At 38.3% G+C, this 22,827-nt stretch overlaps 1 protein-coding gene across 1 annotated transcript in view; it reads left to right on the top strand.

Moving 5' to 3' along the window:
- EVC2 (EvC ciliary complex subunit 2) overlaps positions 1 to 22,827 on the top strand; it is a 77,886-nt gene that overhangs the window by 36,067 nt on the left and 18,992 nt on the right. Inside the window, 7 exon segments of the mRNA XM_075752512.1 lie at positions 699 to 1,023; positions 5,093 to 5,332; positions 6,934 to 7,109; positions 13,370 to 13,529; positions 14,000 to 14,461; positions 17,212 to 17,412; positions 18,714 to 18,836. Of these exon segments, the coding sequence (XP_075608627.1) occupies positions 699 to 1,023; positions 5,093 to 5,332; positions 6,934 to 7,109; positions 13,370 to 13,529; positions 14,000 to 14,461; positions 17,212 to 17,412; positions 18,714 to 18,836 (1,687 nt within the window).

Below are 22,827 nucleotides of genomic sequence, written 5' to 3'. Positions count from 1 at the left end.
AGTGCAGAATATGCAAAGCTATAGAATTTACAGTAGTTACGTACTATATGGAATGAGAATAATTATCATTCCAATTCAATTAAGTCTAAAAATAAATGGGAATATATACATAGGCAACATGACATTTATTGCATTTTGTAAAAAATCTTGTATTTCCCTCTGGTTTTAATCTCTTTTCTAGAACTCTATTAATGTTCATGAGAGAAAGATACCAGCTATTTTAATTTCTTTGTATTGGCACATAATCAAAATACTTTCTGAAGCAGTGATACATTAGTGAAGATGGGTCAGTGAGTTTAGAACTATTTTACAAAATCAGTGAAATTTATGATCTGTTCAGATATTCACTTTATCTGCTTCCCAACAGAGTTTTGGGGTTTTTTTTGTGGAAGGTTTCTGTTTGCTCTTAAACTGAGGGAATGTTTTGAGTTCTAAATAAAAGCTCTTCCTTTTTCCGTCTGAAATGGAAATGCAAGAATGGACATACTACATTAAAGTTGCTGTAGAAGAAGTTGGCTCATCATACTTTTAAATGAAGGGTAATTATCATGGTTAGTAAACTCATATGCTGTGATATTCATGCACTTCTCTGACTGCCATTCAGTTACCCAATATTGAATGAATCTAGATATCCTTGTTTTCTCATAGAAATTTCCTGTTATCTGTGATTTCAAACAGTCGTGATTGCCTTTCTGCAGCTTGGAGGTTGCCAGCCTGACGCGGGCAGATGCTGATCTGGAGGCATATCGAATGCAGATATGTAAAGAAGTGATTGCTATGATGATGAAGAACATGGTCTTAAGTCACAGCCTTTTTCCTCATGTGGAGAAGAGGATGAGTTCAGTTTTCAAGAAGCAGTTTCTTGCCATGGAGAAAGAGATTCAAGAGGAGTATGAAAGGAAGATGGTGGCTTTAACAGCTGAATGTAATTTGGAAACTAGGAAGAAGATGGAGGCTCAACACCAAAAAGCTAGAAATGCAAATGAAGAGGCTGAAGAACTAATGAAGAAAATGAATGAAAGCGTAAGTCTGGTATAAAATTAAGATATTTTGCATGATATGTGGTTTTATATAGGTGGTTTCTCTTTTAGACTGGAATGGTGGAGTTGTCCTCTTAGAAGAGTAAAGAGCTCTGGGGACCCCAACATAAGAAGGACATGGACCTGTTGGAGCAGGTCCGGAGGAGGGCCATAAAAATCATCAGGGGGCTGGAGCACCTCTTCTATGAAGACAGGCTGAGAGAGTTGGGGTTGTTCAGCCCGGAGAAGAGAAGGCTCCAGAGAGACCTTATAGCAGCCTTCCAGTGCCTGAAGGGACCTGCAGGAAAGATGGTGAGGGACTTTATCAAGGGCATGGAGTGATAGGGCAAGGGGTAATGGCTTTAAACTGAAGGACTGTAGATTTAGATTAGATGTTGGGAAGAAATTCTTCCCTGTGAGTGTGGTGAGGTACTGGAACAGGTTGCCCAGAGAAGCTGTGGATGCCCCCTCCCTGGAAGTGTTCAAGGCCAGGTTGGATGTGGCTTTGGGCAACCTGGTCTAGTGGAGGGTGTCCCTGCCCGTGGCAGGAGCATTGGAGCTAGATGATCTTTAAGGTCCTTTCCTACCCAGGCCATTCCAGGATTCTAAGAGAAGAGCTGTACAATTTAAATGTGTTCAAAATTTCGGATGTCATAATTAGGGTAGCTGTTATTAAGAGACTGTGTTTTAATTCACCAGAAAATTAATTTATCTCAAGAAAATCTGTGACACCTGAAAACAAAAGGTTGACATTACCCTAATTTTTTTTTTATAGTCACTTAAACCCTTGCAAAGTGGTATATTTTTATTTACTGTATTTTACTGCAGTGGTTCCGAAGAACTCCAGTCAGACACTGTATAGAGTATTTTGCACATTCAGAGCAGAGCAAACTCTCTGCATCATAAGCCTTGCAATCCAGGTAAAAAGCCTCCAATATTTATATTCTTCTTTTGGAGAAAATGAGAATATAAGTTGAACCAAAGGCCGATTTCCTCCAAACCGAGTGAAGGCAAGTAGAACAATCTGTATTTTAGGCAGAGCAGGGAGTGGGCTTCTCTTGGAAATAACATCTCGATAGTAGTGACATAAGTAATTTCAGGCAGAGTATGATTCTTTAACAAGTTTAGAGTCTCTCTTTGAGTAAAAGCTTGGTGGTTATGTGTGTCACTTTCATTCAAAGATCTCTGAATGCGTAAGTGTCATTAGTCAGGATTTCATAGGTAGTCGCTAGCAGGAAATAGAGGCTGGGTCACCAGTCCAACATCCCATGTACAAAATCATGCTCCTGTCTTCCATGTCTTTTTTTCAAGTATATTGGCTCTTTACAATAAAACTGACTTCCACTCTTCCCCCCCTCTTTTTTGGGGGGTTTGTTTTGTGGTGGTGGTTTTTTTTGTACTTCATGTGACTGGGAGAGAATTCTGTTAAGTTTTGAGTATTTCAGCTGTGTAAGCTAAAAATGCTAAAATACCCACGTTAATGTTTCATGCTTGTCTAACATTATAGCTCACATTAAGAGGATGATTTGCTGGGAATAAATAGTGCAGTTCGTTACTTCCCAGTGGGGCTTTGCTTCTGGAGCACAAGTGGGTACGTTGGCATCGAATGTAATGCTGCTGAGTTTCCAGATGTCTGTTTCAGTTCGATTATAGAGATAAAGTAAGTCATGTTAGGAGTATAATCCCTTAGACCAGTATATCCCTTGCTTGTGTGTGCTCTCTTTGTAGATATTACTTAAGTTTTTGGCCTTCTGTTTTGTTTTTTGTTGGGCTTTTTGTGTTTTTTAGTTTATTTGCATGACATATACCTATAATTGTTTGTTAAGGACTTTTATGACAATTCATGATTGTAGTTTTGACAAAATAAGTTTTTTGCTGAGCATGAACCATCAAAGGTACTACAGTATGTTGAGACTCTCAGGAAGAACTTTGGTTTATTAGGCTGTTGCGTGGACAAAGTTGGTGGTACAGGGCTAGTGAGGCAGTTGAATTTCTTTGATGTTTCCAGGTGAATTTTAAATTGTGACTCTAGGGAGCTTTCAGATATCTGTAGGATATGAACATCCTGAAGGTGCTAGAAAGTCAAAGGAGGAGGCAGCAAGGAAGGGATACTTGTGAACGTCTTTTTAAGGATAATTGAATTGTGCTCTGCAGAAATCTTTTTCCTTCTGTTGGTTATAGAAGGAGCCTAGACCAGACAGACATCTAACACTTAGACCTCGCTGAGATAAATCCTACTTTTGCTGAGAGAGGGACCTGACTGAAACTCAGTATGTGAACTCACGCTAAATATGCTCTCAGCAAAGTGGCTTTTCTTTCCACAAAATACATTGGTGTTGGTTCAGTCTGGTTTATACTGGAAATCCTGAATGGTAGGAATCAAACAAAAAATTAAGGTTTCGTGGTTTAACCCCAGCCGGCAGCTAAGCCGCACATATCCCTGTGGGATGGGGGAGAGAATCAGAACAGTGAAAGTGAGAAAAATCATGGATGGAGGTAAAGACAGTTTAGTAAGTAAAGCAAAAGCCACATGCGCAAGCAAAGCAAGACAAGGAATGAATTCATCGCTTCCCATGGGCAGGCAGGTGTTCAGCCATCTCCAGGAAAGCAGGGCTCCATCACATGTAACGGTTACTTGGGAAGACAAATGCCATCACTCCAAACGTGTCCCCCCTCTTCTTTCCTCTTCCCTCAGCCTCTTATATGCTGAGCATGACGTCATATGGTATGGAATATCCCTTTGGTCAGTCGAGGTCAGCTGTCCTGGCTGTGTCCCTTCCCAACTCCTTGTGCACTCCCAGCCTTCTCACTGGTGAGATGATGTGAGCAGCAGTGTGTAAGCACTGTTGAACAATAATGAAAACATCTTTATATTATCAACGTTGTTTTCAGTACAAATCCAAAACACAGCCTCATACTAGCTATCATGAAGAAAATCAACTCTATCCCAGCCAAAGCCAGCACATAAGGCCAATTCAATACTTGTCCTGATCCATTTATCATATACTAATGTCTTGCTGTTGACTTTCCTATCTGTGAAAGGACCTGGTTTTGTACTTGCCATGGAACCCGGTCCAAAAGGATGTGCTGCTAGGGATGGCCCACACTTGTGCTCCTGGCAGCGGTGTACTGATGTCCAAGAGACGGCAGTGAAAAACAGCTGGAGCAATAACTGCCTCCCCTTCTCAGCCAAAACACAGAATGTATATTCCCTGCCTTTTTAATTCATTATTTGCTGTCTGCATTGTGTCTCTTGGGAATGAGGGGTGAGGTGTGGTGGCCTCAATGCAGAGGACAGTTCTCCCCAGATAAATAGTATGAAATTTAGAACAAGACCAACATAAGTACTGTTAGGTAGCTCTGGTGGCATAAGAAGCGTTCTTTGCTTTGTGGGACATGTATGTTTTGATTCTATAATGAGTTTATGCCATCTGAGATTAAAACTATGAATATATAAGTCTTACTGGAGAACTATGAGAAAGTATTTATTGCAAAGAAGCTTTAAAATTAATTGCCATTTAATTCTACTCCATTGCTGTAACTCTATAACGAATCTCTTGGATTAATTTGTAGAAACCAATAGAAAAAGTAGGTCACCAATAATAAGAACTTTCAGATATTTGTAGTAGAATAGTTTTTTTGATTTTATATTGTTTTTAAAATGTATGCTTATTGTTATTTCAGTTTTCTGGCTTATATGAGCCTATTAAATTTTAATAGGCTTCATCAATCCTGAAATCCTAAGAAATTAATTTCATATATAGTCTTTGTTTTGAATTTCATGCCATTTTGTATAATTTATCTTAAATAATGCCTCTAAATTCTAAAAAAAATTCATTATACCTTGAAACTGTTATCTGGATAAGAGGTTGACAGCTGTACAACCCCTGTCATTTCAAATAGACAAAAACAGTGGAAAGTGTACACTGATTCAGTATTAGTCTTCATTCAAACCTGAAATGACAGTAATCAGAGTATGCGTAAAATATGTATAAGCTAGTAGCACTGATACTTTAAAATGTGTTGAATACTGAAAATCACCTAAGATTTATTTATTTCTCTGTTCTCTGCAGCCTGCTGTAGAATACAGAAGTCTTCTCGATAGACTTCACAGATTGGAGCAGGACCACCTGAAGAGGTTCCTTCTGGTAAAGCAGGAGGAGTATTTTGCAAAGGCTTATAGACAGCTGGCAGTTACCCAGAGAAAGGAGCTCCATAATATCTTTTTTACACAAATAATAAATGCTGCTTTCAAGGCAGAACTGAAGATGGAAACAGCTAAAACGTTAGTGGAAGATTACTCTACAATACAGGTAATAGGATGATAACTCCACTCCTAACCTAATGACAGAATACCAACCCACAGTAACTTTTCTCAAAAGTTTCAGGAAATATGTTTCAGGATAAATATTATCACTTTTGTAACTAATTTTTGTAGCAATATTTTTTAAAAGTATAATGCTGTCATTATGCACATCTAGAAATCTACACAACTGTGTATTGATGCACGAGCACAGCCTTTTTCTGCAACAGTGAGTTAGACGTATTTGCCACAACATTGTGTACTTAGTGTTGATTTTTGTTTTCATGGGTAATATTTCCGAAACACCCAAATGCTTAAAGCTTGTCTTTACTGCTCAGGGAAAATAAGACCAGTAGCTCACCTGTCTGCACCACACAGTGGGAAATTGTGTAATATAAATTCCCAGTTTTGCAGTGAATATTTTGATAGATCTGCACATCTTGAGGCTCTGCTTAGCTCCTGAAAGCTCTGTTGGTGCAGCTCTGCCCCTAAGCCCTTCCCCACAGGATGGCCTGAGACCAGATTTGTGCTCATGCAGCGAACTTCTGCACGTTCCAGGTCTACCCTTGCTGGTGTTAATGGGGCCCTCAGCATAGAATCATAGACTTATTTAGGTTGGAAAAGACCATTAAGATCTGTCAGTGTATGTAGTTTTAGGAGTGGGCCTTACATGTTTTGACTCCTATTTTCCAGATGTTGCATTTTAACCTTGTACAGTTAAACAGTACAGAAAAGCCACATATGGGCCATTGTCAGCTATACATGCAGCAAGCACTTGTGCAGGAGACAGTTGAGCTGTGAGCAGAAGATAGAGCCAGTGGAAGGTTTTGACAGTGTTTTGGCTGCTCAGACAGGGGTCACCTAAGTATCAGACCTTGTCTTGGGTATCTGATGCTAGCAGAATGTCAGCTGTTGTGCACCTAACTCCAGTCTCTACCAGACCCATTTGTAGGTGCCTAAACCCTTCCTGTTCCCCACTGTTGGAAGCAGGAGCCTCTAAGCCAGCCTGTGTGGAGTGGGCTCAACTTCCTGCATACTCTGCTGGACACATGTGGAAGACTTATCCTGGGCTTTGGAGTCAATTTAGACACCTTTGAAAATATTACCCTTTATTTAATCATGCAATTTATTGTAAAACAAAAAGAAAGGGGAAAAAAAAAAGAGAAAGAAGGACTTGGTGCCACTTACTGCTGTTACTGAACACATGCTGTCTTCAGGTCCCAGTTCAAGAAGACCTTTCCGCCTGTGGATAGCTTTAGCAGGAATAGTTCTGTTAACACTGGTAGGGTTACATGTGTATTTAATTGTGGATACCTGATCAAATGACCCATTAACTCAGGGCTCTCAGGAGGTGCACTAACTGTGCAGGAGAGTACACGCAACATTGAGATATTCAGGCCAAAATCTCAGCATGTTATTTATTTTGTCTTGTTGAAATAACAGTAATAATTTGACATCATCGTTAGAGTTGATATAAGCTTATTGTTTTCACTTGTAAGAGCTTTTTAACTTTGCCCTGTTAATGAACAAATCTTGTTTGAAACCCACAGGTGTTAGCTGAAATTAACATTACATCTAATTAAATATATTCATTCACATTCTTTCCTGTAGGGAGATATTGAAGAGCTAATGGATTTTTTGCAAGCTAGCAAGAAATATTACCTGAATAGAAGATTTGCTTACAGAAAGTATATTATAAGTAAGATACACTTAAGGGATTCTCAAGCCTCTGCTCTTATAAATGCAGCAGCGACCCAGATATCAAGTCTCATTAATAAGATGGAAAGGTAAATATCTCAATTTTTTGGCAGCCATTTGACTATGTTATCTCAATGACAGTAGAATAGTCTTCAAACATTTTTTATCTGTGTTACTGAGCAGGAAAAGTTAATAAAAATTTTATATTTTAAGTTAATTCTAAGAAAATATTTTGCTTCTAAAGGCTTTGTTGTTTACTATCCTGTCAGACCTGAAGGTGAGGCTTTGTTGTCTGTGTTCACTTTGTACAGCACAGAGACGAATTGCTGGGAACATGTATAGTACCTGTTTGTAATTCTGACTTCAGTGGGAGCCAGACTCACATAGGAGTCTCCATGTCTTTATACATCCATTATTCATGTCAGTAGTCCTCAATCATGTGAAAAATCCATTGCAACACGTACCAGTTAGGATCATTTGTCTGCAATCTTTATGCACAAATACCTGGATTTAACAGGAAAGAACAATTTTGATTCACTTGTGATTGAATGTGTTTGAGGACCTGAATGTACAGCCTCAAGCTGGAACGCATGAATATTGTCTAAAGAAAGTTGCCAAAATTTATGAATAATGGCAGTGGGGAGGGTCTTGTCTAGCAACTGTTGCAGGCAATATAGAAAAAGTAAAGTTCAGGTGAAATGAAAAGTAGACGTGGAACTGGACTGTTGTAACACACTAATTTATTTGGGATATCATACTGGATCCAGGCTGATTCTGGTATTCCATGTGAGGATAGTCATAGTCAAGGTGGGGAGATAAAAATGGTGACGTACCAGAGACGTAGCTATTTAAAATTACATGGCGATATGGAGCACTGAGAGAGACCTCTTGCTGCTTCCAAAGGACTGTGGCATATCTTAGTTTGGCATACAGAGAAAGTACTGAGGAGAATGCCACTATAGTAGAATATGTCAGTGGGAGGAAAAACAACCTAGCGTTGCTGCTGGTGATTCTGTGCACGCAGCTTTATTTATATATTTTAGGCATCTGTATTGGTGTCAGTCACTGGCATCATGTGGAGCATGTGTTAATAGAACTAATATAAAATAGGTAATGTAGTACCAGCCTTTTGGCATCAACAGCAAGAGACAGCACTGTAGAAATACATCAGTCTTTACATTGTGGTTTTTCTTTCATGGTGTTGACTTAAGTAATTTAATATTAGGAAGCAGGAAGTCTATTAAAAGCTATGAAAGTTTGTGTCTGTTGATATGATGAAGTCATTACCTGATATTTGTAACCTTTCCTAGCTCTTCTTTTTAATTGTCCTGTGTGCTGCCTCATTGGAATCCTACCCTAAGTTTAGTCAGTTCGATCAGTTCCTGCCTCTCTCTGTAATCAGGTTGTAAGAAATATTCTGAGATGTTTTCCCAGATTTTGTGGTTATGTGAAAAGCCTTCATGAGAAACTCACCTGTATGACCCCTGCATCTGTGGCTCAACTCATTGCAGTGAACAGCTGGGACTTCTCAAGCTGGAAAAATAGGTTCCACTCATTGTTTAATGCCTGTTACTGCACCTAACAGTCAAAACAGATCAACTGAAGCAGACAGAAAACATCTAGTTTTAGTAATCCAAGACCTCTTGGATCTCATGCAAAAAAGGTACCGAAAAAAACCCCTCCCCAGAAAACCCCAAAATCTTCCAAAACCAACAAGTGTCATTACCAAGATGAAAAAGTAAATTCTCTAGCACTCCCCTATTAAACTTCTCAGAGAATGCAGTGGTCATAATATTCTGGACAAAGGAAATGTTTCTATAGTTGGAGACGGCATTTGTAGAGAAGCAATCCCGTCTTACTAGTTCCAGTCCCAGAAAGTTGTTTTTTTGTAATTTCCCACACCTGCTGCAGCAGGAATTCCTTTCAGAGAAATGTTGGCCAAACTGTTATGTTGTTATTCATTCTTTAGATGTTGAGATTATAAAATTCCAGAATGTAGTACTTCAGATTATTCGCTAGGTTTTTTTCTACAGGCAAACTGGAATAGCTGCGTATAAACCTGTAGGAAGTTATATTCTGTGCTAGGTGGGCTTGAACTTCAATTTTTCATTCTAAAGTGATTTGGGAAATATTTATGAATTGGAGTATTAAAACTTGAGCAGCAAGAGAAGTCTGGTCTGACGGGCTGGAACTTTAAATTTCTATCCATAATGTCCTCTTATTTTTCACTCTAGCATTGAATCTGCTTGTCTAAATATAGATACAGGTCTGTCTTAATCTATTGTGTCCAGCTTTTAGTGTGTTATAAATGGAACTTTAAAATGCAGAGCAGTTTATATGGAGAAGAGAAACTGAGAGATGTAGGTTAGATATACTACAGATAAACAGCTTTGGGGATACATAAACCAGCAGATAAATGATGAGTGAAGAAGTCTTTTAAAAATGGAGCTTAATAGGATGTTTAAAATTTATCAGATAGAAAGGCAATTTCAAATTCCCATGAAAAAGATTCTGTGTGGCCAGAAATAAAGGTTATAAAAAGCAAAACAAACCCAAAACAATTCTTGGGAGGGTTGTGAACATTTTAAATTAAATGGAGCAGCCAGTTTTCAAGCTGGGCTTTCTAAAGATAGTATTTAAATAAAATGTCCCATTTGTCAGGACTGGCTGTGGGTACTCAGTGCCTTTTGGAAATCAAGTCCATGGACTGCAGTGCCAAAAGGCAGGAAAGCAAGTTTTAAAATATAATCTGTAATGATAGATTTCAGGGATGTCTAGCAAGGATTTTTGTGTTTTCCCTTAAAGAATAACTGGGCAGGAGGCCGACACTTGAGAGAGTATTTATCCTGCATTGTTCCAGCTATCCACAGGGGCACGAGGGTCTTGACGCTTTTGAACTACAGCAGCTGTAACATGTTGCATCGTTCTTTTGTCAGTATCTGCTCGTTCACAGGAAGTTTCCTTCCTTCTTTAGTCCCGTAAAAACCGAAGCCAGTTCCGCTGACTCTCTAGGTACGAACAACTGAAACTCCTTTATAAATTTCTCCTGAAATTTAAATTTTTGTAAGACCTCAAGTATTTCTTGTGAACTGCGTTTTTAAAGTAGGCGATTGATTTATCTTTGACATAAGTTCAAAGCAAAACATCTTGTCTTGGTCTCTTACTTATTCTTCTGAATAATCTTAATTGGACCTTGTTATAAGCAAAGTAGTTTTCTGAACAGTGTCCTGCTGGACATTTGATTGGTATTTGAAAGTGAATACCTCCAGCAGTAATGCATTAGTATAAAGTTTTTTAATAATGTCTTAAAACCTTTTCTGCTTGTAGAACTTTGCTATGTAGAGCATTTATTGCTCTGAATTATTTACCTGAATCCTGATCTGGATGCTGGCAAGATGCCAGTTCAGCAGGTGAAATCCTGAAGTAGCTGCGGCGGAGTAACATGGGTACTGTCTTGCATGTTCTCGCTGCGTAGTTTCTAGATAGTGTTACGATTCAGCCTCCGTGCACATCCAGGCTGGTAACAACTTTTCTGCTTCATATCTATCTCCTTTATGTTTTAGTGATGCTCCCATGCCTTCTCTCGCTTTCATAAAACAATCTTCCTTTGCTGGGGCCCAGCGTCACTTAAATAGTTCTCCAAAGCATCAAATACAAACTACTACTTTTTGCTTTTAGTGCCCTTACTTCACGTTTTCTCCTAATTTTGTTGGCTTTCGTTCGGTACAGAGAAGTCAAGGTCTGCCTCTGAGTGACCTGTGATACTGCTGCTGTTGGCCACACACTTCATCTCTGTTCCTTCCATGGTGCTCGCTGCATTTGGGAGGATCTCCCTGTAAACATCCTTGTTGTTACTGCAGTATTCTCCTTCATTAAAATTCTCCTTGTTCAAAGACATTAAACAGGTGCCTGCACATTTCTTCAGTAATTAAATATCTGGTATGCTGAGACCAAGCAGTTTATCATGTAGTTTATCATACAGTCTATCCTGTCTCGTTATCTGTCTCCTTTCCTTTTATTTTGTGTTTCAGTTCAGAGTACTTTGGGAAGAGGACACCTTTCAATTCTAATACTTTAATTGTTTTTATACTGTATATGAAACCAGAAGTGAAGGTCTCTTGCCAGGATTGAGCCTTCTAGGAATTACTGTAATACTGATTAATGTAAGTAGCCACATAAACTCCTGTAGATTTCTGTGGTGGTAGGCGTTTTGCCCATTATTTTTGTTATCTGGGATTTCTAAATAAGTAGATTCCAAATAGATAAGCAGATAGGTTTTACAATACTGCATCACCTGTGGACATATTGGATCTCTGAAGAAATCAACAACCTGAAACTGAAATAATGTAGACTTTTTTTTTTTTCCCATCCTAAAATAGGTGGGTATATATCATCTTCCAGTCATTCTATGTTGCGTGGTTTTTCCCGTATCTTTCATTTGCTGGATGGTTCCAGCACATGTATCTTTTTCTTTTGCAGCCCCGTTTCACTGCTTTGGACAGGGATTTTAATTGGATGCAGCAAGCCTGGTTTATTTCCTCAGTACAAGACAGGGTGAAGGTGTTAAAAATATCTTGGTTATTATCTTGTCTCACTTCCTCTACCTTTTGTTGACTAATCTTTTGCCTTGGGTTTGATCAAAATGGGGGGCAAGACAGAGTTACTAAACATAGGTGGAAAATTTGGTGCTGGTTTTTGGTTGGTTGGCAGTTGTTTGGTTTTTGTTTTTTTTAACATAACAATGACATTTAACAGTGATTGCTTTCAAGGCAAAAATGACTTTGCCAAAAGATTCAAGAATGATGCTTGGTGGATTGCTCTCAAGCTACTTAAAAGGTATTTTAATCCTCTTTGCAGAAGATTAAATAAATATAATAGTTAGACATTGGAAAAGCTCTGCAAAAGGAGGCTCTCAGGTTGACATAACTGTGTGATAAAGCAGATCTGAGTTTCCATCCCGCATATTCATTATGTAGGGGGTGGTGATTCATGGCTTGCTCAGATACTTGTGGATACTTGAGCATGGATGGAGAGGTGTGAATTGTGGAATCTGGCCACCATGGTTACGGTGCAGTGGCTCCAACCAAGCTAAAGATTAATCTTCTGTTTTATTTCTTTTAGCTTTTATATTGAGGATTTTATTTGGAATTAAGCTGTTAGAGTATCAACAAATCCTAATAAACCATAATGAGACTCTGTCCTTTCTGGAGAAGGGCTTGCAACATTTAGCTGCTACTCTAGTTGATGAATTGAGCCGGGTTATCATGTCGGAACAGGGACTTGGAAGCCCTGGATTCATTTGAATCCAGGCTCTGTGTGTAATGTTCATGTCTTCTGAAAAAAGGGGGTTTGAAAAATAAACCAGAAGGTGTTTGGATAACATCCAAGTTCAGGCCAGGAATTGGTGCTTTCTACTCAAAGTTCCACGTTAACCTTTTTCACCCTGCATTTCGGAAATCCACTGTGCTTAATATTAGGAATTATAACTCACAGATGTCCAACAGCCTGGTCCAAATTAAGATGCTCTTTTATTCTTCTGTTGCCTGAGAAAGATTGGGGAATTTCTGGTGTAAATATAATAGCAGGTAATTTTTGAAATTCAGTTTGAATTTGTGGAGAGGGAGGTTTTTCTAACTGTTGCAGGCATGGTTGGGATTTTGCTTACTCTTTGAAATTAAATACTGTGGCAACTGGAGGCAGACCATAGTCTTACACTTCCATTTGAAAGCACTGTGTGCTTAAGACTGAGAATTTGCTCTGTTAGATTATTGTATTTCACTATTAGTTTGAGATCATTATAGTTTTTCTCATTATGTAAATGTAATAGGAAATCTGAATATAAATCTTTTCATGGATGTGATTGCTTTGTATCTTTAAAATAATTTTTAATTGTTTTTACTTGATTAGATTGCTTCCTTTAAAGAGAAAATTGTTTCTAATGAAGAGAAGGAGTTATAAAAGACATCTACAATTGCATTCCGGGGCATTAAATGAAAAATGTAAATATTATGAATAATATGTAAGGTTTAAAATGTCTCATTTGAATATCGCTTCCATTGCTAACTGAATGTAATTGGGTTTGTATTTGCTTTCCCTTCCTTCCTTCTTCCCATTCCTTCCTCGTACACCTTCACTCAACCTTCACAAACTGCCTCAATTCTGCACTCATCTCTGAAACTATCTGTCTGTTATCCGCTTGCTTGTTTGATCCCCCCAGGTACCACTGCTAAAGAAACAAAAATCTTTCTCTGTGTCTACTTTGTTGAGCCTTATTATGGCACTAGTTGCCTCAAATATCCTTTTGCTCTCAAGAATTTGGGATAACAGGCTTCAAATACTGTTATTACAGAGCAGGCCATCTACCTGAAAGTCATTTGGGAATGCTGCTGGACCGAGCTGAGGCTGAAATTAATTCTGTTAAACACAAATTCAATCATGATTTAAAGCAAGAAAAGCAAAAGCTTCGCCAGAAACTCGTTACAAAGCGAAGGCGGGAAATGCTGCAAAAGGTAATTATTTTCAGTATATTTATTTTCACAGGGCTTATCATGAATTAAAAATGGAATGAATTGAAAAATAAAGTGTAGTTCTTGTGGCAGGGGTCACAGTGCCAGGAGCACGGATGAAAATAATTGTCCGTTGGTTTTAGCTGTGTACCACCATGTGCTGTGGTTAATTATGCAGTAATCAATAGCTGTTCTTTTAGAAAAACCTGCAGGAAAGTAATGTAACTGGATGAACTTGTGAAGCCCCTCTACTTAGTCTAACCTGTCCAAAGGGGTCACAGGCCTGATAGATGCACACAGAGCCATCATGTTGAGGGCTAGGTAAGTCTCTGGACACTGAAAAGCAGTTTTGAGAACACTGAAAAACAAAAGTATGAAATTTTTCATTACTATAAAATACATACTTAAAGAGCTAGAATTTGAGACGTTCCTTCTCTTAACCTTGTTCCTTCTTTTGGCAAATGAATCGGCAGAAAGAGCATTGGAAGGAGCAGCTGTCACTTGGAGACCCCTTCAGGACTACTAAGGAGATCACTTACTACCTGAGCAACTGGAAAAATCTTCTGAGTGATCACACCACTGAATTTGAAGAACTGACTGAAAAGCTTGACAACGAGGCCAGTGAAGAGCTGAAAGAGCTTCTATTCAGTCTAACCGAGAAAGCTGTTGAAGAGCTTAAACGTGTTCAGTGTGGAGTATTTGTGCAAGAACTGGTCAAGCTCAATGTGCCAAAGATGTTCCTGCTAGAAGCTGTGGAGGAACATAAAAAAGAGATGGTTGTTAAACATGAACAGCTTGAAAGGGAAGAGCGTGACAAGAGCATGGCTGCTGAAGAGCTGCTTCAGCTTACCAGGCAGAAGCTAAGCCAAGAACTGGAAACGAGCATTTTGGAACAAAAAAAATTAAGGAGCTGGGAACAATCAGTATTCATGCAAGTATCTCTCTTCACCCTTTCCTTAGTTATTATTGCAAATAGAGGTGAATTAGGAGTTTTCACACCTGTCTGGGTATAATTCCTGATGATCAGTTCTCTGTTGGGTACTTGGGAATTGAATTTTTTGCAAGCGTTCAGCCTCTGTGGTACTAGCGGGTGAGCACTGCAGTGGAAATCCCAGTTTTGAAACAATTTTGAAACCAAAACCATGGAGTGGTGGTTTTATACTTCCATTCATTCCGTGTCAGGTTTCACTTGCACATCTTTCGTTATTATTCTCAGCCTGTTCTCAGAGGTCCGGCACTTTGGAAATGTCATCTAGTATGTCAGGCCTAATTAGCCCCACATCCAATTTCAATATATTCCTTCCAGCCACAAGTCAAACCTTACTCATCGGGTTTGTTTTAAGCTCTGCCACAGTATTTCCACATGTTCCATAAATACGCAGCTCATGGGCTCCATGCGTGAGACTTGGTCCCTGAGAGATTGGCACTGTTCGTTAGCATTTCTTCTTAGCTTTCAAGTACAAAAACGACTAGTTGTTGTATTGCCGGAATATTTACGGGACCACATTAACTCTAAAATGTCTATTTAATAACAGTCATTGTTAGAAACATGGGAACATGAAAAAATAGTCTGCTGTCAAAATTGCAGCTTTAGTGGAAGCAGCTGAACAGACAAACCTGTATTAGGATCTCTGTCCCTGGAGCAAATGCACCAGGCATGAGAGATTGAACAGAGGGGAGGGGAGGTGAGGAAAAGGGGGGGAAAAAAAACACCCCCACAAAACATTAGTAGAGGGTTTTCCTTCATATGTCTTCTTTAAAGCAGAACAGATTTGCATGGGCAGTTTTGTCCAGACAACATCTTTGCCTGCTGCACAGTGTAGAACCATATAACAGGAAAGTAAAAAGAAACATTGCCCATTACATTTGCTTTGTTAAAGGAAAAAAAAAAATCCATTTGTGTCTTGTTTTGGTTCTAATTTCAAGGGCTTTGTATTTTATTCAGCATTTTAAATACTTTTCTATAAGCCACGTGAATGTATTTTCTGGCTTGTCATCTTATCTGAGAGCAGACCTGCAGGAGCAGGGCAGTAGATTGCATGACCTGGCAAGTCTTTCCTGTTTCGAACTTACAATTCCATGATAATTGTGTTCCAGCCCTCAGTGTTGCCTGTTGTATTTGTTAGATGCTATCTTTATTTACAGCAACAGTAAGCTGTTTGGGATTTTTTTTCCCAGTAAAATACTGGAAAATATATACAATTCACACAACTGTCCTATGAAAAGCCCCTTAAAATCTCTCGCTGTCATGTTCAGTCCCCAGTCTGTCAATTCTGATATTTCAATGACAGATGCCAACTCTCATGTTTATGTTCTCATCTGCTATCTGGTTTTCACAATGAATTATTTTGAATGATAGCTTTTCATTTTTGTTACTTATCAAAGAGACCACAAGTTAGCCTAAAGTATATATGAAGATCATTAATGCTTAAAGTCCTTTTTTAAACACAGTCATGACAAAACTGTTATTTGCTGCATTTTCTTCTATATCTCTGTCTTTATATCTGTACGTATGGATATATAGCGTGAATTTTCTTTTGAAAATCTAAGACAGTATGAGAAATGATTAAGTATACTGTAAATGCTTGCTTGGAGTAATACTGCCTTAAAGTAAGTAATTTTTTGAAGAGAGAAACTTTATGCATTAAAAATGTTTGAATTTAAGATTTAGCTATACTTTGCTGAATCAGTAAACAGAAATAAGGATTTCTAAAGTCAGAAATAATTTAGTGAAATGATGAGGTTGTATAGGCCTGTGACATACTGAATAAAAGCATCAATCCTAATGGAACATACAGTATAATATATTTTAAAAGAAAACTACTTTTTTAAAAAATATGCTGTTCATGGTTTAAATACAAATACATTTTTTGAGGAATAGAGAAAACTTCCAAACAAAAAAAAATGCTATTTTTTAATTAAATACTCTTAAGGAAGTATTTCAGTCACAAGATAAGAAGATGAATGTAGTCTAAGGTTAGTCACAACTGGAAGATGAATTTAGGCTTTAGCATGCTTTATTTTTAAATCAACTTCAGCTTGACCTGTGGATCAGTTCCCCAGACTTCTATGTTGAGAACCTTCCTTCTACAAAATGGGAACTTTGAGTGATTCAAATTACTGCTAAAATATATTCTCTGTTGTTCAGACTGCTAAAAGCCTTTTTTACAAAGAACAGCTGGAACCCTTGTGACTTGGTGATGGGAGGGATGACATGCATGAGTTTATATTAAAGGGAGACTTTTTTATTTTATTTTTTTCTCCTCTCAGTAGCCATGACTGCTAAGTGCTTGGAAACTGCACAGGGAGGCTTTACGGGAAGCTTTTATCTCTGTTTCAGCTCTAAGTTCAGGGTTTGTATCATCTGAAGAGGTGGAAGGATTCTGTGCATAGGAAATGTGTTAAAAAGTATTTATTTTTTTTACACATTCAAAAACTATTTCTTCTTGAAAATGAAGTTTTATAGTCCAGGAAGTTCTGTATGCAGAATTTAAAGTGTCCTCAAGGATATCTTGAACATGCTGAGCAGCTCAATCCTACGTGTGGATTCATTAATTGATATATGAATAAGGCAAAAAATGATGATCATTGTCATGTAAAGTATTTGTGTGCATGTCTCTTACATTTTCTGTAAAATCGCCTATATCACTGAACAGCAAATGGCTTTTGTTTTTCTAACAGGCAGCTTCTAAGTTTACCCCTCTCACTATCAGAAGAGGAATTGCTTAGAATGAGGCAAGAGCTGCATTGCTGCTTCTCTCAGGTGGACAACAGCTTGGCTTGGCCCAAAATAAGAGCAAGAACCTTGCTTCAGGTATTCGAGGTGGAGCGGAGGGACACAGAACTGCTGAAAGTCGATCAGAATTTAGCAATGAGCAATAAACAGGTGGGAATGACGTGGGATCACTTGGGGATGTGCAAGGGGTTCATGGGTGTATCCGCAGGTTGTTGACCTCGTCTGCAGATACAGGTCCATAGCTTCTCCGTAGGTGTGACAGCGATGCATGTGTCTCCTGTCTGTGTGGATCAGTGGACCTTAAAGATACTTGGGTAACAGTTGAGTAAATACTTTCTTCGCATACACCTGGTATTTCTGCTGCTTGCTTGTCCTCCAGCTTTCCCAAACAGAAGACGTAGATATAAAGAAGCAGACAGGTGGCCAAAAGGGGCCGCATCTCTGAGGACAGCCAACCTAAATGCCAAAAATTGGAGCAGTGCTGAGCCTGGCTCTGGATGTCAGAGACAAGTTTGGTCCTTTACAGCCCAAACTGAGATTTCTCTGGTAGCCTCTACACATTAGTAGATTTGGCACTAAATCAAGGAAAGATTTAGGGAGGTTTTTTAGGGAAATGTCCTACACTGTCTTGTTCATATAGGAAAGGGTGTGGGATGTTTAATTCCTTCAGTAAAATGTAAAACCTGTGGAATCATAAATTATTTTCAATAATTTCTTCCTCTTAAATAGGAAGAAAAAAGTGTCCCCTGTATGAATTGTATCCAATACCATCAAAAAAAGGAGGACTTCCCCTGGCTTAGTTGTTGTTCAGTTATGTTTTCTAAATGCGTAAACTAACTTGGGTTAATTGTACTAGGAATTAGCCTAGTTCAGAACCTTAATAATTTCTAAAGTACTAAAGAAGGGAAATGACTTTGCAAAGCCTTATAGTTGAACAGATGTTATCATTTCCCCAAGAGTACGTTATACTTAGTTGATATTCTTGTAAAGAAATATAAAGGTCAAGAATAATTTGATTACATGGAACGGTGCCCCTTAATACTCTCATGGTTCATTTGTGATTCATATACTGTGTGTTGAAAACAATGTAGTTCTTAAATTAATATTCTTTGTTCATTTTTAACTGTGCTGAGGAGACAACATATCAGTTAAAATCTTCTCTTACTATCTCTGCTAAAGCTTGTTTAAAATCAAATTTATGTGCCAGCAGCTTTCATGGAAAGGACAAATATATAATTCTGCTTGAAAGAAATAAAAACGAAATTTCCAACTTTGAATGTCTGAAAGGAATCTTCTGAATCAATAGTCAGCACCTTCATTTCAGTGAAAGTCATCCTTACCAAATGTTTCATTAATTGTTGGATCTGCCAATAATAGCACGAAATAATCTTAATGTTAGCATCCTCACATACCTCTTTCAAATAAGGCATTTTCTGCTCATCTTCTTACAGCAGCATTCTAAAACAAAAAAACCAGGATCCAGGAATAGAAATAAGATAGATATCCTGAAGAAATCTTTACAGGACAAAATTTTAATTTATGAAGACTCAGTGAAAGACGAAAGTTTTAATAAGGTAAGTGCAAACTTTTTCTGTGCTGAGGTCAAACTTAGATCTTTAGTAATTAAAAAATGACAGTTTTCTATCAATGTGAATAAGAACCAGATAAAAAAGTGTACTGGCATGATGCATCTCTCTATTTTTGACTGCATTTGTCGAGATGGTGTATTTCAAACTTAGTAGTTTTGGCTTCCTTTTAATTTTTGCACCTCAGTTACAGAACTCATTTCATGTCTCACCCTTTTTAATTTCGGTGGTTCTGGGGCTTGGCGTATACGTGATTGCAAGATTGCCCTAGATCCTGCGGTTTTTTTAGTAAGACTTTCCAAACACGGAAGGTGCTTCACTGTGTACATCAGTTGAGCAAGATTTGGTTCTTGGACCTCTCCTAACATGACTGAAAACCCAGAAATGGGCTCTTAGATCCAGAGGTTTTCTGGGGTAGGGGCTGAGTTTATTTGTACGCAGCTTATTGAAGGGGAGCCTTGATTCTGATGGGTATCTTTTAAAAGTCTCACAGCCCCAGTCTTAAGTTAATCCTTAAGGTATGAGTGGTGCCAATGCCAATGTGCCACTTTGGAGGCTTTTTCCTTCTCTGTAGATGTTCAGTGACGTCTTTTTTGTGTTCTTTAACCTTTCTCTTCTCTTTCCCACTTGTAAAATATGGGTAACGTTACTTTTGTATATCAGGAGGAACATTAGAGTGCTAATGGTGTTGGACATAGGTGGTGCATGGCTATAAGACCTATGGAGAACAAGCAGGTGCCTTTGGTAGTTAAAATTCGTAGGTAAGATTAGTTTCAGAAATAATTGCATTATCAATTTTAATACCAATTTGGACAAAACTCTGTACGCGTCTTTCCTCTGCTTTTTATACTTGTGTCCTGAGGAATGAAAAATACTGGATCAACATGTTTATTCAGAAATAATTTCTTTTAGGTGAAAGCAACACATTGTTAGTATCGATTGCAGACGATAAAAGCAAACGTTTATCTAGTCCAGCACCCAGTCTTTGGAAATGAGAGCACATGCTTGGGCAAGAATGCGACAAGTGGACAAGTGTGCTCTGGCACTATTTAATAATTTAATAATTCTGGTCCAAGAATGCCCTCATCCTTTAATGGAGGCTTTAAACTTTTGGCTTTGATACCTAATGCTCTGATCTCCAAAATTTAGGTGGTTGTTTTTTGGGTTTTTTTGGTACTGTTACTTGAAAATACAATGGTGTATGGGCTAAGCTCTTATGCTACAAAAAGTACTGAATACTTGTTTTCTATGAATATTGCCTTACATGTTTGTTGGAATCTTGTTTTTAAATTGGACAGTTAGCTTCGCTAGCCCTCATTGTTTCAGTTTTATGTGTACCATCTGGCATACCTGTTGTTGTTCCGATTATGTGGCTGCATAGTAGATATAAAAAGCTAAACGCTTTGGGCTTTTCCCAACAAGGAAGCTAAAATATTGTTAAGGAAAATCGTTAGTTCTCACATAATCGTTAGAAGACAGAAGTATTGCAATGAACCTTATGTTGATCACAGAAGTAGAGATTCATTCTTTTGGCTGTTGCAATCTGTTACCTCGTTCCTCATTTAGAATCTTATGCCTCAAAATTTTGCATTAATGTGATCACTTCTATCATCTCACCCAAAATAAACCATCTGAAGTTGCACAGCCAATTCAAGGCAGGGAAAAAGGAGAACGGAGCAACACAGCTCTGCTGCATTTCTCCTGCCTTCACTGCTGCTGTTCTGGAGACTTCACATGGTGGTGTGGGTTCTGTCTTGCTACAGGCTGTAAGATGGTTTCCAGCTAATGCTCAGGAAAGCACCAGTGGGATGTGTTTTGTAATACTGTAAAACAGGCACGACAGAGAAGAACAACTCGTAGGTAGTCCTGGGAGGTCATGGCAAGAAGTTTGAAGCCTACTCTTGGAACACCTGAGACTATCATTGACCTTGCTGTGAAAAATCTTCAAAAGCAGACTATATCTACTTTTTTTGTGTTTCATAGCTGCTTTGAGCTGTCTTGTGTGTGAGGAAGTAGCTGTTCCTTTCTGGAATAGCAGTTACCTATCTCGGAAGAAACACAGTGGTAAAAATACTGACATTCTTTAGTCTATTTTTCCCTGGCAGGCTTAAAAAACCCAATAATAACGCTTGCATGAGAAATGTCGTTGGGGTTGCACATAATCCAGTACATTTTCCTTTTATCTGTTATATTTAGGACTGAGACAACACTAGTTAGCAATTAGTCTGAACTAAATATGGGATTTAGAAGTCAGTACTTTCAAGCAATGGACTAATCATAGTGAATTTACAGCATTGGCAATTTTTTTTGCAGTGGAATCAGCAGCAAATGTTCAGACCTACAGGAGTGGATTCATCATAACCAAAGTAGTTTGACGCTCTAATAGTATTATGTCAAATAACACAATGTCAAGCAGTATTTTACAGTCTTCTGTTTGGTATGTTAAAAGGCTTCAAGAACGGCCGGGAGATCTTAGTTTATAACTAGTATATAATTTAGTTTGTAATCAATATTTGATCCAGCTTCTACTGAAATCACCTTCTACATCACACTGAAGTCAGGTCTACTTGCAAGCTTTGAGTTTTCACAAAGGTATTTTAGTTTGCAGAGCTGTGATTTCAGAGCTGACAAGGCAGGAAGAAACTCAGGTGGCTAGGGGTAGACAGTACTATTGGTTGAGTAATGCAACATTTTGTTTGGTTAAGAGCAGGTCATTTACTGTATAATGTTGAATAGATGCTGAATGATAAAACTGAACATGACTCCCATAGAATCATAGGATCATAGAATAGTTTGGGTTGGAAGGGACCTTTAAAAGTCATCTAGTCCACCCCCCATGCAGGGACACCCTCCACTAGATCAGGTTGCTCAGAGCCCCATCTGGCCTGACCTTGAATGTTTCCAGGGATGGGGCATCTGCCGCCTCTCTGGGCAACCTGTTCCAGTGTTTAACCACCCTCACTGTAAAAAAAATTTCTTCCTCATATCTAGTCTAAATCTACCCTCTTTCAGTTTAAAACCATTACCCCTTGTCCTATCTCAACAGGCCCTGCTAAAAATCTGTCCCCATCTGTCTTATAAGCCCCCTTTAAGTATTGAAAGGCCACAAGTAGATCTCCCCGGAGCCGCCTTTTCTCCAGGCTGAACAACCCCAACTTTATCAGCCTGTCCTCGTAGGAGAGGTGGTCCAGCCCTTGTATTTGGGCATGCTTAATGTATGGCTTGGTAGTTAGTAATATGCAAATAGTGTCTAGTTTTGCAGTTTGGACCATACATCTTATGATTCATGGAATATACTGAACATATTATATAAATCCCCTGTTATCTGAAGTGGTTAACAAAAGTGTAAGTGTTCCTGTCATCAGCGGCATCTCTGTTGGCTTTGAATTCAGCTGCAATTAATGTATACATTCTTGTGTCTCCTTATAAGTGAACTTCAATTGTCAAACTGCATTTCGATCCTTATTCATTATTCATTTTAATGGGTTCAAACTTACACTAAAGGTGATCACTCATTTACTCATTCATCTATTCATTATTCATTCACCAATCCCCAGATTTCATATATGTATAATTCATTTAAAATCCTTGTGTCTGAAACTGAGCCTCATGTGACGAAGCAAACTTTAAATTCAGCTGTGTGCACATATCTGTCAAAACATTTCTGTGTAATTTTTTTTGTCTGCATTTTTAAAGGTTTGTAGCACATCCTGTTCCTAAACCACAAAGGCAGGCTTCAGATATTACTTACTAATTTCATGTCATATAAAACAAATCATACCTCAAGCATATATTTTCCCCTTTTTGAGATACTGTAAAAATGTGCGTATTCTGGCAGGCAATATCTTATGCATGCAAATAAAAGCTGGAAGAAAGAACGAGTTCCTCAGTGTGTGTATGTTGTCATAACTCATTCAAGCTAGTAGTGTCGTAATAATTTCTGTTAGTTAAGAAGCTGCCCTAATGTGTTGAATAGGGA

The sequence above is a fragment of the Balearica regulorum genome, chromosome 4, assembly GCF_011004875.1.
Source record: "Balearica regulorum gibbericeps isolate bBalReg1 chromosome 4, bBalReg1.pri, whole genome shotgun sequence".
NCBI classification, from domain to species: Eukaryota; Metazoa; Chordata; class Aves; order Gruiformes; family Gruidae; genus Balearica; species Balearica regulorum.
This window is presented reverse-complemented; position numbering and strand designations above follow the sequence as displayed.